At 36.3% G+C, this 16747-nt stretch overlaps 1 protein-coding gene across 8 annotated transcripts in view; it reads right to left on the bottom strand.

Moving 5' to 3' along the window:
• Positions 1-16747, bottom strand: part of ARHGEF9 (Cdc42 guanine nucleotide exchange factor 9) — a 163719-nt gene that overhangs the window by 64165 nt on the left and 82807 nt on the right. For all 8 annotated transcript variants that reach the window (XM_033201138.1, XM_033201133.1, XM_033201134.1 and 5 more), the window contains one exon: positions 12216-12395. In XM_033201138.1, the coding sequence (XP_033057029.1) occupies positions 12216-12395 (180 nt within the window). The remainder of the gene's footprint in view (positions 1-12215; positions 12396-16747) is intronic.

The raw sequence follows: 16747 nt of genomic DNA, 5'->3' as shown, positions 1-16747 counted from the left end.
TATAGAAATACAAATAACCTAAAATAGCTAAAATTGTTTTGAAAAATAACTATGTTGGAGGAGTTATGCTATCTGACTTAAAGACTTGCTATGAACCTATATTAATCAAGAAAGCGGGGTACTATTACAAGAATAGTCATATAGATCATTAGAACAGAAGAGTGTACCTAAAAATAGATCTCACATATACGCTTAATTGATTTTTGACAAAGGTGCCCAGGCAATTCATTAGGGGAATTAGTATTTTTTAACAAATATCCATACAGAAACCAATTAACCTTGATCTGCACTTTGTGCCATATATAAAAATTACCACAAAAGGGATCATAGGCCTAAATGTAAAAAACAAAACTATATAACTTCTATTTTTAAAAAAGTAGAAAATCGTTATGCTTTTGAGATAGGCAAAGAAAGTAGGAAACAAAAAGCATGACCCATAAAATAAAATAAAGCGATAAACTGAATTTCAATAAAATTAAAAGTTTATGCTTTTCAAAAGATACTCTTAAAACTAAAAATAGAATTACCATTCAATCCAGCAATCCCATTACTGGGTATCGACTTACATAAAATAAATCATTATATCGAAGGAATACTTGCACTTGCATGTTTACCACAGCATCATTCATAATAGCAAAGATAAGGAATCAATCTAAGTGTCCATCAACAAACGAATGGATAAAGAAAATATAGTACTTCTACACAATGGAATGGTATTCAGCCATAAAAAGAATGAAATTATGTCATTTGCATCAACATAGATGAAACTAGAGGTCATTGTCTTAAGTGAAATAAGCCAGGCACAAAAAGACAAATATCACATGTTCTCATTTATTTGGGGGTGCTAAAAATTGGAACACATGGAAGTAGAGGGTGGAAAAATAACAGAGACAGGGAAGTGTGAGTGGGTGAGAAGGGAGAACATGAATATAAGTGGGTTAAAGGGTACAAACATAAAATAGAAGGAATGCATTCAATGTTCAATAGCAGAGTAGGATGACTATATTTTAAAAAAAATGCATTGTACCCAAAAACGTGACTTGATCACTATGCATTATACATATGTTAAAAATTTCTCACATACTCTATAAATACGGACAATTTTAAAAAGACACAGTTAAGGAAATGAAAGGCTAAGCCACAGACTGGGATATAATGTCTGCAAATAACTTATCTGACAAAAGACTTGTTAACAAAATATATAATTCTCATAACAGAATGTCACCAAAATAGCACAGTATAAGTTATGTAGCTTTACTCTCCTCCACAGAAAACCAAAAAGAACTAGCCACTGCCAAGATTATCAAAAGGAATATTCCAGAACTCAATGACTGAAGCTGTGACAATCCCAGAGGCCACAGAGAACAGAAAAACTGCAAGCAAAACGTAAAACAGCTCCTTCTCCAAGCTGCCAGGCACTGTGTAGAAAGGTACCCTCAAAATCAAGGTTCCTATACTGGAAAAAGTAAAAGTGGACAGCTAGCTTCCCCACCATCTTAGATCCCTTTTCAGAAAAATTCTTCCTGCCTCAACCTGTAAGAAGCCTCTTGAACACCTGCAGAGTAAAAAATCCCAACGGTGGGGATGGGGTTAGCAACACCCAGTACATGAAACTCCACAGCTTCCCTTCACCTGAACTCAAAAAAGACACCAAATCAGAAAGGCTGTTCAACAGCATCACGTTGCAGGTGGCACACTTCATCAGTCCTCTGGGAACAAACCTCCATCCAGCTTCCCACAGAGCTGGGATATCTTTGGGATTCCTCCCCATCCAGGATGGGTAGCACTTTGAACTTGAGAAAGACTATGTCAAATCTGGGTTCCAGGTGCCATCTAGTGTTGAAAAGGAGGCAGTGATCTCAGCCTAAGGGAGCTAAATAGTCACTCTGCACAAAACCGCTAGACAGACATACTTCTGAAAGACCAAACCAAGCCAGACAGTGAAGACTGGAATAAAGAACTAATCCGTCAATGCAAATGCACAGACATATATTCATAGAAAGAGCAAATAGGAAACCATGACATTCCCAAATAGACAAAATAAGGAGCTAGTGACTGACCCTAATGCGATGATGTTGTGTGAGCTCTCAGATCAAGAATGCAGAATAGCAATTTTCAGGAATTCAGAAAATGCCAATATAACACAGAAAAGCAATTCAGAAATGTATTACAGAAGTTTAACAATGAAATTGAAATTTAAAAAAATTAAACAGAAATCCTAAAGCTAAGAAATACAATAATCAAACTGAAAAATGCATGGGATGATCTCAACAATAGAACTGATCAAGCAGAAGAAAGAATCGGTGAGCTCTAAGACTATTTGAAAACTCACAATAAGAAGAGAAAAAAATAATGAGATAAATGAAGAACACCACAAGATCTAGGGGATAGCCTCAAAAGAGCAAGCCAAAGGGTCATTGGCTTTAAAGAGTATGTTGAGAAAGAACAAAAGGTAGAAAGCTTATTCAAAGTAATAATAACAGAGCCTTTTCCAAACCTAGAGAAATATATAAATATCCAGGTATAGGGTTAAAGACCACCAAACATGTTCAATCTAAATAAGATTACCCTAAGGCATATAATAATCAAACTCTCAAAGGTAAGTCCTACAGGGTGGGAGGAAAGGGGGCAACATATTCAAAGTACTGAATGAAAACAAAACAAAACAAAACAAAACAAAACAACCTCCCATAAATACTGTGCCCAGCAGAGTCATCCTTAAAACATGAAGGAGAGATACAGACTTTCCCAGACAGAAGCTGAGGGAATTCATCAGCAGAAGATTTGTCTTACATGAACTGGTAAAGCCAGTTGTTCAATCTTAAAAAGAACACTACTATGTAAAAAGAAAACATCTGAAGTTATAAAATAAACTAGTAAACGTATGTAGACAAATTCAGAATAAACTATGCAGACAAACACTGCGTTGTGGTGTGTAAACCGTTCATAGCTTTAGTATGTAGACTGAAAAAATCTATCAAAAATAATGACAATTTATTAAGGTCAGCCTGGCCAACATGATGAAACTCCATCTGTACTAAAAAATACAAAAACTAGCTGGGTGTGGTAGCATGTGCCTATAATCTCAGCTTACTCAGGAGGCTGAGGTAGGAGAATCACTTGAACTCGGGAGGCAGTGGTTGCAGTGAGCCAAGATCGTGCCACTGCACTCCAGCCTGGGACACAGAGCAAGACTCCATCTCAGAAAAAAAAAAAAAAAAAAAAGGCAATTTATTAAGGGATAGGCAATATAAAAAGATGTAAATTGAGACAACAAAAAGTTAAAATGTGGAAGTAATGGACTTAAATTGTAGAGATTTTAGTTCTTAATTTTTCTTTTGATCAAAGTTAAGTTGTCATCAGTTTATAATAAGATGTTCTAAGCCCCATAGTAACTACAAAGCAAAAACCTGTAAAAGATACACTAAAAAAAGCAAAGAATTAATACATACCACCAGAGAAAAATCACTGAACAACAAAGGAAGACAGTAGTAAAATAATGGAAGAGAGGAGTTATAATACAATCACAAAATAATAACAAAATGGCAGTAGTAAGTCCTTACCTTTCAAAAATAACACTGAATGTAAATGGGACTAAATTCTCCAATTAAAAGAGAGTGGCTGAATGGATTAAAAAAAAAAAAACAAACAAACACGTAATCCAGCATATAAACAGAACCAAAGACAAGAACCACATGATTATCTCAATAGATGCAGAAAAGGCTTTTGACAAAATTCAACAGCCCTTCATGCTAAAAACGCTCAATAAATTCGGTATTGATGGAACGTACCTCAAAATCATAAGAGCTATTTATGACAAACCCACAGCTAATATCATACTGAATGGGCAAAAACTGGAAAAATTCCCTTTGAAAACTGGCACAAGACAGGGATGCCCTCTCTCACCACTCCTATTCAACATCGTGTTGGAAGTTCTGGCTAGGGCAATCAGGCAAGAGAAAGAAATCAAGGGTATCCAGTTAGGAAAAGAAGAAGTCAAATTGTCCCTGTTTGCAGATGACATAATTGTATATTTAGAAAACCCCATTGTCTCAGCCCAAAATCTCCTTAAGCTGATAAGCAACTTCAGCAAAGTCTCAGGATACAAAATTAATGTGCAAAAATCACAAGCATTCTTATACACCAGTAACAAACAAGCAGAGAGCCAAATCAGGAATGAACTTCCATTCACAATTGCTTCAAAGAGAATAAAATACCTAGGAATCCAGCTTACAAGGGATGTAAAGGACCTCTTCAAGGAGAACTACAAACCACTGCTCAGTGAAATCAAAGAGGACACAAACAAATGGAAGAACATACCATGCTCATGGATAGGAAGAATCAATATCGTGAAAATGGCCATACTGCCCAAGGTTATTTATAGATTCAATGCCATCCCCATCAAGCTACCAATGAGTTTCTTCACAGAATTGGAAAAAACTACTTTAAAGTTCATATGGAACCAAAAAAGAGCCCGCATTGCCAAGACAATCCTAAGTCAAAAGGACAAAGCTGGAGGCGTCACGCTACCTGACTTCAAACTATACTACAAGGCTACAGTAACCAAAACAGCATGGTACTGGTACCAAAACAGAGATATAGACCAATGGAACAGAACAGAGTCCTCAGAAATAATACCACACATCTACAGCCATCTGATCTTTGACAAACCTGACAAAAACAAGAAATGGGGAAAGGATTCCCTATTTAATAAATGGTGCTGGGAAAATTGGCTAGCCATAAGTAGAAAGCTGAAACTGGATCCTTTCCTTACCCCTTATACGAAAATTAATTCAAGATGGATCAGAGACTTAAATGTTAGACCTAATACCATAAAAACCCTAGAAGAAAATCTAGGTAGTACCATTCAGGACATAGGCATGGGCAAGGACTTCATGTCTAAAACACCAAAAGCAATGGCAGCAAAAGCAAAAATTGACACATGGGATCTAATTAAACTAAAGAGCTTTTGCACAGCAAAAGAAACTACCATCAGAGTGAACAGGCAACCTACAGAATGGGAGAAAATTTTTGCAACCTACTCATCTGACAAAGGGCTAATATCCAGAATCTACAAAGAACTCAAACAAATATACAAGAAAAAAACAAACAACCCCATCAAAAAGCGGGGAAAGGATATGAACAGACATTTCTCAAAAGAAGACATTCATACAGCCAACAGACACATGAAAAAATGCTCATCATCACTCGCCATCAGAGAAATGCAAATCAAAACCACAATGAGATACCATCTCACACCAGTTAGAATGGCAATCATTAAGAAGTCAGGAAACAACAGGTGTTGGAGAGGATGTGGAGAAATAGGAACACTTTTACACTGTTGGTGGGATTGTAAACTAGTTCAACCATTATGGAAAACAGTATGGCGATTCCTCAAGGATCTAGAACTAGATGTACCATATGACCCAGCCATCCCACTACTGGGTATATACCCAAAGGATTATAAATTACTCTACTACAAAGACACATGCACACATATGTTTATTGCGGCACTATTCACAATAGCAAAGACTTGGAATCAACCCAAATGTCCATCTGTGACAGACTGGATTAAGAAAATGTGGCACATATACACCATGGAATACTATGCAGCCATCAAAAAGGATGAGTTTGCGTCCTTTGTAGGGACATGGATGCAGCTGGAAACCATCATTCTTAGCAAACTATCACGAGAAGAGAAAACCAAACACCGCATGTTCTCACTCATAGGTGGGAACTGAACAATGAGATCACTTGGACTCGGGAAGGGGAACATCACACACTGGGGCCTATCATGGGGAGGGGGGAGGAGGGAGGGATTGCATTGGGGAGTTATACATGATATAAACGTCATGCACATGTACCCTAGAACTTAAAGTATAATAAAAAAATAAATAAATAAATAAAAAAAAAGCATCCAACTATATGCTGCCTACAAGAATTTCACTTCTTTAAGTGAATTTCTAGTGAATAAGACACATATAGGCTAAAAGTGAAGGGATGGAAAAAGATATTGTATATAAATAGAAACCATAAAAGAGCAGCAGTGGCTACACATATATCATATGAAATAGACTTCAGGTCAAAAACCATAAGAAGAACCAAAGAATGTCATTATATAATAATAAATGAGTCAATTCAGCTAGAGGATATAACAATTATAAATTCATATGCACCCAACACTGGAGCACCCAAATATATACAACAAATACTAGTAGATTTAGCGGGAGAGATAGACTACAACACCATAATAATAGGGAACTTCAACATCCACTTTTAGCAACGAACAGATCATCCAGACAAGATATCAACAAAGAAATACTGGATTTCAGTTGCACTATAGACCAAATGTACATAACTGAAAATAACTGAACATGTCATCCAACTGCTGCAGACTACACATTTTTCTCATCAGCATATAGAACATTCTTGAAAATAGGCCATATGTTAGGCCACAAAGCAAGTCTCAACAAATTTTAAAAAGTCAAATTCATATCAAGTGTCTTTTCTCACCACAATGAAATAAATCTAGAAATCAGTAACAAGAGCAACTTAAGAAACTGTACAAATACACTGGAATTAAATATATTGCTCCTGAATGACCAGTGGGTAAATAACAAAATTCTTTTAAAAAATAGAAATTTCTCAAAACAAATGAAAATGGAAACACAAGATACCAAAGCCTATGAAATACAGCAAAATCAGTACAAAGAGGAAAATTTATGGCAATAAAAGCTGTCATCAAAAAAAAAGAAAGTCTTCAAATAAATAATCTAGCAAGTCACTTCAAAGAATTAGGAAGGCAAGAACAAACCAAACCCAAAGCTAGTAGAAGGAAATAAATAAAAAAGGTCAGAGCAGAACTAAATGAAATTAAGGCTGAAAAATACAAAAGATCAATGAAATGAAAAGTTTTTTTTGAAAAGATAAACAAAATCAATAAACCTTTAGCTAGACTAAGAAAAAAAGAATACCCAAATAAATAAAATTAGAGGGGAGAAGGGAGAATATAACTGATACCACAAAAATACAAAGGATCATTACAGAGAATATGAACAACTACAGGCAAACAAATTGGAAAACCTAGAAGAAATGGATAAATTCCTGGATACATATGACGTACCTAGGTTGAACCATGAATAAATAGAAAACCAGAACAAACCAATAACAAGTAACAAGATCAAAACAGTAATAAAATGTGTCTCATCAAAGAAAAGCCAAGGACCTTATACTTTCACTGCTGAATTCCACCAAATATTAAAAAAGAAATGATACCAATTCTATGCAAATTATTTCAAAAAAGTGAAGAGGAGGAATACTTCAAACTCATTCTATGAGGCCAGCATTACCCTGGTACCCAAACCAGACAAAAACACATCAATAAAAGAAAACTACAGGCCAATATTGCTGGCAAACATAGATGTAAAAATTCTCAAAATACTAGCAAACTGAATTAAACAACACATTAAAAAGATCACTCACAATGATCAAGTGGGTCGCATCCCAAGGAGAAACGTTTGGTTCAACATATGCAAATAAATAAATGTGATACATTACAGTAACAGAATCAAGGACAAAACCCATATGATCACTTCAACAGATGCTGAAAAAGCATTTCATAAAATTCAAGATCCCTCCATGATAAAAAGACAACAAACTGGGTACAGAAGGAACATGCATCAAAATAGTAAAAGCCATATATCACAAACCCACAGCTATCATCATACTGAACAGGAAAAAAATCAAAAGCCTTTCCCCCAAGATCTAGACCAAGATAAGAATGCCCACTTCTACCACTTATGTTCAGCATAGCACTTCATGTCCTAGCCAAAGCAATTTAGGCAAGAGAATGAAATAAAGGGTATCCATATTGAAAAGGAAGAAATCAAATTATCCTTGTTAGAAGATGATATTATATTTAGAAAATATTATATTAGAAATAAAATCTTATATTTAGAAAAACCTAAAGACTACATATACATACGAAATGCTGGAAATGATCAACAAGTTCAGTAAAGTTGCAGGATACAAAATCAACATACAAGAAGCAGGTGCATTTCTGTTTGAAAATAATTAATGATCTGAAAAAGAAACCAAAAAAGCAATCCCATTTAAAATAGCTACAAAAATAGGAATAAATTTAACCACAGAAGTGAAAGATTTCTAGAATAAAAACTAAAAAGCAGTGCTGAAAAAAATTGATAACTACACACAAAAAGGGAAAGATATCCCATATTGATGGATGGGAAGAATTAATATTGTTAAAATGTACTGCCTAAAGCAATCTATAGATTAAATGCAATTAATTAATATGAAATTAATATTATTGAATTAATATTGTTAAAATATACTACTGAAAGCAATCTACAGATTAAATGCAATCTCTATCCAATCTCTATCAAAATACCAATGACATTCACCACAGAAATGGGAAAAAAAATTCCTAAGGTTCATATGGACCCACAAAGACCCAAAATAGCCAAAGCAATCCTGAGCAAAAACAACAAAGCTGGAGGCATCACACTACCTAACTTCAAAATATACTATAAAGCTATAGTAACCAAAAAAGCATGGTACTGAAATAAAAACAGACACATAGACCAAATGAACAGAATACAGCATCCCAAAATATACCCATGCATTTACAGCCAATTCATTTTCAATAAAGACACCAAGAACACATATTGGAGAAAGGACAGCCTCTTTGATTTATTGTCTTGGACAGATTGGATGTCCATATGCAAAATAATAAAACTAGACCCCTATCTCTCATCATATGAAAAAATAAAATCAAAACGGATGAATGACTTAAACGTTAAGACTTGAAACTATATAACTACTAGAATAAAACATTGGAAAAATGCCTCAGGTCATTGATATGCACAAAGACTCTATTGAGTAATACCTCCAAAGCACAGATAACAAAAGCAGAAATAGCCAAATGGGATTATATCAAGCGAAAAGCTTCTGCACAGCAAAGGAAACAATCAACCGAGTGAAGCAACAACATACAGAATGAGAGAAAATATCTGCAAACTATCCATCTGACAAAACATTAACAACCAAAATATATAAGTGACTCAAACAACTCAATAGCAAAAAGAAAAACACAAATAATCTGATTCAAAGTGGGCAAATGCTCTGAACAGACATTTCTTAAAAGAAGACATACAAATGGCCAATAGGTATATGAAAAATGCCCAACATCATTAATCATCAGGGAAATGCAAATCAAAATCACAAGGACATATCATCTCACCCCAGTTAGAATGGTTATTATCAAAAAGACAAAAAATTACAAATGCTGAAGAGGATGCAGAGAACAGAGAACTCTCATACACTGCTGATCAGAATGTAAATTAGTATGGCCATTATGGAAAACGGTATGGAAAACTAAACATAGAAGTACCATATGATCCAGCAATCCCATTGCTGGGTATATATTATATATATCCAAAAGAAGAAAAATCAATACGTCAGAACAGATATTTGCACTCCCTTGTTTATCAGAGCGCTATTCAAAATAGTCAAATTATGGAATCAACCTAAATGCCCACTGATGGATCAATGGATAAAGAACATGTGCTATACATACACAATGGAATATCATTGAGCTATAAAAAGAAAATCCTGTCATATGCAGCAACATGGATGGAACTGGAAGACATTATGTCAATCGAAATAAGCAAGGCACAGAAAGACAAATATCATGTTTTCACTCATATGTGAGTAGGGGCTATAAAAGTTGATATCATGGAGGTGGAGAGTATAGTAGTAGTAGTTACTAGAAGTTAGGAAGGTTGTGGGGAGAGAAGGATGAAGAGAGGTTGGTTAATAGGTATAAAACTACAGTTATATAGAAGAAATAAGTTCTAGTGGTTGGTATCAGAGCAGTTAACAATAATTAGTTACATATTTCAAAATAGTTATAATTATAAAAACAATTATAGTTAACAATAATTAATTGCTTGTTTCAAAATAGCTAGAAGATTTGGAATGTCCCCAACACAAATAAATGATAAATGTTTGAGATGCTGGCTATCCCAATTACCCTAATTAATCATTATACATTGTATTCATGTATCAAAATGCCACATGTAGTCCCAGCACTTTGGAGGCCAAGGCGGGCGGATCACGAGGTCAGGAGTTTAAGACCAGCCTAACTAATATGGTGAAACCCCATCTCTACTAAAAAAAAGTGCAAAAATTAGCCGACATGGTGGCACATGCCTATAATCCCAGCTACTTGGGAGGCTGAGGCAGGAGAATTGCTAGAACCCGGGAGGTGGAAGTTGCAGTGAGCCAAGATAGCACCACTGCACTCCAGCCTGGGTCACAGAGTGAGACTCCATCTCAAAAAAAAAAAAAAAAAAAAAAAAACTACATGTACCCCATAAATATGTGAAAGTATTATGTATTAATTTTTAATAAAAAAGAACTCTCAAAACAATAAGAAAACAAACAGTACACTTAAAATGGGAAAAATACATGAACAGACACTTCACCAGTTTTTATACAGATGGCAAATAAACACATGAAAAAAATGCTCAACATCACTATCCATTGCAAATGCAAATTAAAATTACAATAAGATACCACTACACACCTACATGTTAGAATGGCTAAAATAAAAAAAAATTAGTGACTGGCTGGGCACGATGGCTCACGCTTGTAATCACAGTCAGCATTTTGGGAGGCCAAGGGAGGAAGATCACTTGAGGTAAGGAGTTTGAGACCAGCCTGGCCAACATGGTGACATCCTGTCTCCACTAAAAAGACAAAAATTAGCTGGGTATAATGGCACATGCCTGTAATCCCAGCTACTTGGGACAGTGAGGCAGGAGAATTGGTTGAACCTGGGAGGCAGAGGTTGCCACAAGCCAAGATTGCACCACTGCACTCCAGCCTGGGTGCCTGCGTAACAAAGCGAGACTCCATCTCAAAAAAAAAAAAAAAAAAAAATTATAATATCAAGTGTTGATGACCATGTGGAGTAATTGGAACTCTTATGTATTATGTATTAGTAGTGAAAATGAAAATGGTATAGAGACTTTGGAAAATAGTTTGGCATTATCTAATAAGTTAAAAAATCTACCATGCCACCTAGCAACCCTAACCCTGGAAGCCCTTATCCAAGAAAAATGAAAACATATATTCTCAAAAAAATATTGTACCTAGAATGCTCATAGCAGCTTTATGCATTAGAGTTCAAAACTGGAAACAACCCAGATATCCATTAATTGGTTAATAGGTGGTATACCCTTGCAATGGAGTGCTACTAAGCAATAAAAAAGGATAAACTATGATACATGCAACAACATGGATGGATATCAAAGGCATTATGTTAAATGAAAGAAGCTAAACACAAAAGATTATATACTGTATGATTTCACATATATGACATTCTAGAAAAAGCAAAATTTCAGATAAAAAGGAGATCAATATTTTCCAATAGCCAGGAGTAGGGACACAGATTGTTTGCAATGTCAAGATAAGAGGACTTTATGGAGTTATAGAAATGTCCTATATTTTGATTATGATGGTGGTTATACAACTATATACATTTGTTAAAACTCCTTAAAGTATACACTTAAAATCACTTAAAATGAATGAATCTTATTGTATGTAAATTATATCTAAAGCTGATAAAAATGAAACTCTAGAACTAATAAAAGGGTAAACAATTAATTCTTTAAAAGGAAAAATAATACATTAAAAGAGATAACACACTGTGAATATTTTGAGTTCCTCAAAAAATCCTGAGTCTCATAGAAACTTAACAGAAACAGAAAAGGGAAGATGAAGAAAAATTCTACTGGTAACTGCCAAGAAGGAAAGGGAGAGGGGAGGGGAATGGTAAAGAAGGAGAATCCTAGGTTGCTTCTAATGGTACTCCACCACATACGACACTGCCACACAATCAACAACAGCCTTGTATGTGCTCCCTTGTGGACTTCTGTGAGAGTTTCTCTGGAATATACATTCGGGAATGGAACCAGCAGGTCATACACATGCTTAACATTTACAGGGCAAATCACAGCACTTTTCTAAGTCCTTGTTTCCTGGCTGGAGACCGGGGTCAAAATAAGGGCCCGAGAGGAACCCATTCCCCACTGCAGGGACAAAGCAACTGAACAGAACCAGACAGTTCAAACGCTCCTTCCATTGTTTCCTAACACCTCTCAAAACCCTCCCCAAATGGATAAGATACTTACGTGCTCTAGGAAGCAGGGTCCTATCTCACTGAGGTGGGGGTCATCATTGTTATACTGTTTCTCCAGGTCTCTCACAAAGCCCATCTGAAATCTGTAGATATCTTCAATGTTCCCAAAGATTACCTTCAGTTGCTCGTCACTGAACATGTCCCTTCTCTTCCGGCACTGCTTCAGATAGCCCTGCAGACAAAGAAAAAGCCTAGGTTGAGGAAGTCCCTGACTTCCAGAAGGCTTTACACTTCCTAAGCACTTAAGAGCCTCATCTTGGTCCCAAGAAGTAGGCATGGAATAATTATTTTCATTTTTCATATGAGGAAACTGAGGTTTACAGAAGGAAGTCACTCCCCCAGTGAGTAATTAGGAAAGCTGGATTGCCAGCAAAGGTCTTAAGAGTGGAAAGACTCCAAAGTACAGGGCTTTTCTCTTCATTCTCTATGAAGAAGACCCCAAAAGTCAAATATCGATTTCCAAGAAGCTGGTTGACCACATTTTCACAGTTCTTATTAGCTACTGGTTTAATTGGATCCATTCACATCTCTAAAGTTCTATTCCTTATAAGACCAACCCAAAGGTCTTAATAACACTGACAAAAATTTGGGAACACAGGCCAGAATAGGAAAACTTCCCATAAGAGAACATAAATTGACAAGACAAAACCATTTCTTTAAAAAGAAAAAATTCCCTTATGAACTTTAATGTCAGGAAATAACCAGAAATAATAGTTGTTTATCATTTTAGACTTCCCCTGTTGTGTACATCAAAGTACACATACGATCTTTTCTTAGACATTCATGTCTTCACATACTTTAAGAAAATGCATTCATACTATTCACATCATGCAAATATCTGCCAAACCATTTCTCAAAGCAAATGTCTCAACTATCGAAGGTAGCTAGCCAGGAGTGATCATTTAGATGAGCTCAGCCAACAAGCCTATGTGTGCCTGGACATGGTGTTTCTAACAGAGCAGGTGTTTAGGACACATTTATTTATAAATTAATGTGTTCTAACACCTAACACATATGTCCTAAACACATAAATGTGCCCTAAACACATAAAACACATTAATAAAGATAACCACTGATAAAAGAGAAAAAAAGGATGAAAGAGATTCTTGGTCTAGTAAGAAAGCATTGGGGTAACATAAAGACTCAGGGCATAATGTAAGTCAGGACAAAAACAGCCCCGATCTAAATTGCATCTTCCATTTGGAACCTACTATCATGGGTTTTCACTTGATAGTTACTGTCCTCATTAGAAATCAGTAGCACATAAAAATGTTCTTGGTGAGGATAAATTATGGTCATTTGCTTTCATCAAACAGCTAAGTGAAATTATCTTAATACCTTTCTTAAGGGTTGAGACCCCAAGGAAGAGTTTTACAGGGACTACTTTACCACATATAGCCCTGTCCCTATCCTCACTTTGTCTCCCTTAACACAGCTACCAATGAGGTAATCTGGACACACTCCAGGAAGATCCTCATCCCTGGCTTCAATGCCTTTTACTGACCCCTACAACAAATCTCACTTCCCATATCTGTTCTCAGTCTCCAATTTAGCCATTAATTAGTAGGTGTCTTTAAACAGTAGGCAAATTAATAGTCTATGCCTATGTTGACATCTGTTTAACTAATGATTTGTACCCTCATTGACTGACAAGTTGAAAATTTCCTGCATTCTTTCATATGCAATTTTTGATTAGGAAGAAAATTCCCAGAACACCCTTTTGGCTCCACTACCTTTACAGAGGTTGCTCCCCAAATTCTGCCTCCCTAGAAAGCTTTACATTGACTACCAGAAGGAACGGCAATAAACCCCTGTAGGCCCTTCCCTGCCTAATATGTAATTCCCAGAGCCTAGTATGTCTGAGTTGGTCTGTGCCTGTGTGCCTGTCTATCTGTCTCTTTCACCCTACCATCTCTGGATGTTTCTTAGCTACAATGGAGCAGGGAGAGCAGTGAGCATATCATATCAACATTAAATGGGAGTGGAGGCTTCCTTACCCCTCCTCCCACATTTTTCCCCTAAGGCAGGCCGAGGAGCACAGCTGGGGGAAAACAGTTAACAGTGGCACATTCAATATATTACTTCTGGGTAAGTAATAGGTACTGATGAGTGACCATAATGGGAGACAGAAGAGGCCAGCCTAGATAGCTCATTTATCTCCTGAGAAGGCAGTTCAGAAAATATTTAATAGTCGTGTCCGCTGCTCCTATTTGAAAAGTCTCAGGGGAGAAACAAAACACCATAAAATCGCCAAAATTCAACAAGGATACTAGAAGTCAACATCAGCATAAAATATAACAGAAATAAAAATAAGAGAGTGGTCTTAGGAAAAGAGAATTAATGAAGATTTCAGTCCAACTTCCTGAGTCCCTAAATATGTTATTTATTGCCACTCTCAAGGAAATCATTTTCTTTCTATTATATTACGTATGTTATGGCAGGGGATATATCAGGAAGAATGTCCACAGGATGGTAGGAACCTAGAATGTTTTATCAACTCTTATTTTTAAAGCCAATGATAGATTATAAATATATTCTGGTACATTTAGCTTGATGAAATATTACATAGCAGTTAAAATGATAATTAGGAAGACCATGTAGAAACATGGAAATTGTTTATGACACAATGTTAACAAGTAGAACATAAAATGGTATATCAGTGTGATTACAACTCTGTAAATATATATACATATGGACAGATTTGAAGAGATTATGCAAAAGTGCAAATAATTCTGCTATAGTTGATGGATTCTGGCTGATTTTTGTTCCTATTTTTAAACTTTCTCTAATGCTGTTTTTTAATTGTCTTCATGATCTAAAATGGGATAAAAGTCTTTGCCAGAGAGTGTAAAGAAAAGAAAATGCAGCTTCAAGAAGGTTGTCTGGAATGAAATATTATCAAGGAAAGAAGAGGGAAGACCCAATGTCTTCTTAAGATCTCCTGCAGCCCTAGTGTCTAAGATACTCACTTGCTAAAGATTACAAATAATAGATGTAAACTGCTCTTATCAAAAAATAAGCGATGAGACATAAGAGTATGGGAGTAGCTGGATACCCCAAAATGTCACCCTCGACCTCTATACCACACAAGCTTTTGGAAAAAAGAAAGGCCAGGAGAAATGATTAGCTCCCTGGAGTCTTGCCTTTTTTATTCCCTTCTTTCGGCTGGCCTGAAGGCTATCAAATTTTCCACATCAGTGGTGAACAGAGGGTAGACTTAGGGGGTCAATCGATACTTGTCTCCTCTCCTTCACTCATTTTTAAAGGTATGTAAGTTTAAGATGAGTTGGCAGTGAAATGTGATTGCCAAAAAGCCTAATACCATTTTCAGTTAGAAAAAAGAAGAAATATATTGAGAGGCGAAAATGGGCGAGGTAATTGGAAGGTAGTTATACCACTGCAGGAGAGCAGAATTAAATTCTGAGTCCACCCTCTTTTCAGAGGAACACCAAGAAAATAGCACACAGCCAGAGGGAACTGAGCAGGGTAGGGAGGTGGCTGAAAAGCAACATAATGAAGAATAATGGAAGAAATAAAATTTGTTTATCCTAGTTAAGTCTCGGGGCCATTGAAGGTCTGTCACAGGGCAGGGGGAACAAAAGGGGTCTGTGGCTCTTACTGCCAGGTATGCTTTGAATACCCTTTGACCCCATCTGAATGGTAACAGGGAACAGGGTACTATGGCTCAAGGGAGGCAGTTTCCTAGAGCCTAAACTCTGTCTCCTAGGAGTAAAGTGGGCATGGGTGGGCAGGCAGGCTACACAGTAGCTAAGATAAATGTGGGTATTATCAAATCAGTCACAATTGGCATAAATTAGCCCTGGCATTGTTATGGTAACAGCAAGGAAAGCTGCCCATCTATTTCACTTTGGTCTTAAACCCACCAGAGCTGATGTACGAGTTGAGACCTAGTGCATTGATCTAGAAGTAATGCCTTGATATGGGATATAAACAATACCCAAGATCTCCAGAAAAGATCCTAGAAACTACCAGGAAATAGGATGAACAAACGAGCCCCTGCATCACCTGGGGTTTAGGAAATTCTTTAGGGAAGGCCCTCACAAAAAGTTTAGACCTCAGTATCTCTGTCTCTAAAATGAAGACATCGAAAAAGATTTCCATGGATCCTTTCAGTTCTGACATTCTAGGGGTTTCATATGTCTTTTTTTTTGCCTGGAAACTGAGGCCTGATGGGAGACCTGACAACCATCTTGAAGATTTTTTTAAGAAAATTAGGAGACAATGACCATAGTTGCTATTCACAGCCGTATCGTCAAAGTTTAACAGAATACCTGGCATACAGTTGCTGCTCAGTTATTTGTCAACTAAATGCTAATTAGTTCTTCCAATGCTGGTGATGATCAAAGGTAAGTTAGAAGCAGAATGTTCAAATTGGTGGTTTTCTTTTATTTCCTTCTTCCCCTCTTTGAAATAGGAAACCCTTTCTTCAAATGAAATAAAAAAGATATTAAAAAACAAGAGAATGAAGAAGATACTTGCAACATGGAAAGCTGACAAGGAGTT

The sequence above is a fragment of the Trachypithecus francoisi genome, unplaced genomic scaffold (assembly GCF_009764315.1).
Source record: "Trachypithecus francoisi isolate TF-2019V2 unplaced genomic scaffold, Tfra_2.0 Lachesis_group6, whole genome shotgun sequence".
Lineage (NCBI taxonomy): Eukaryota > Metazoa > Chordata > Mammalia > Primates > Cercopithecidae > Trachypithecus > Trachypithecus francoisi.
Note: the sequence above shows the minus strand (reverse complement) of the source record. Positions and strands in the feature narration are given on the sequence as shown.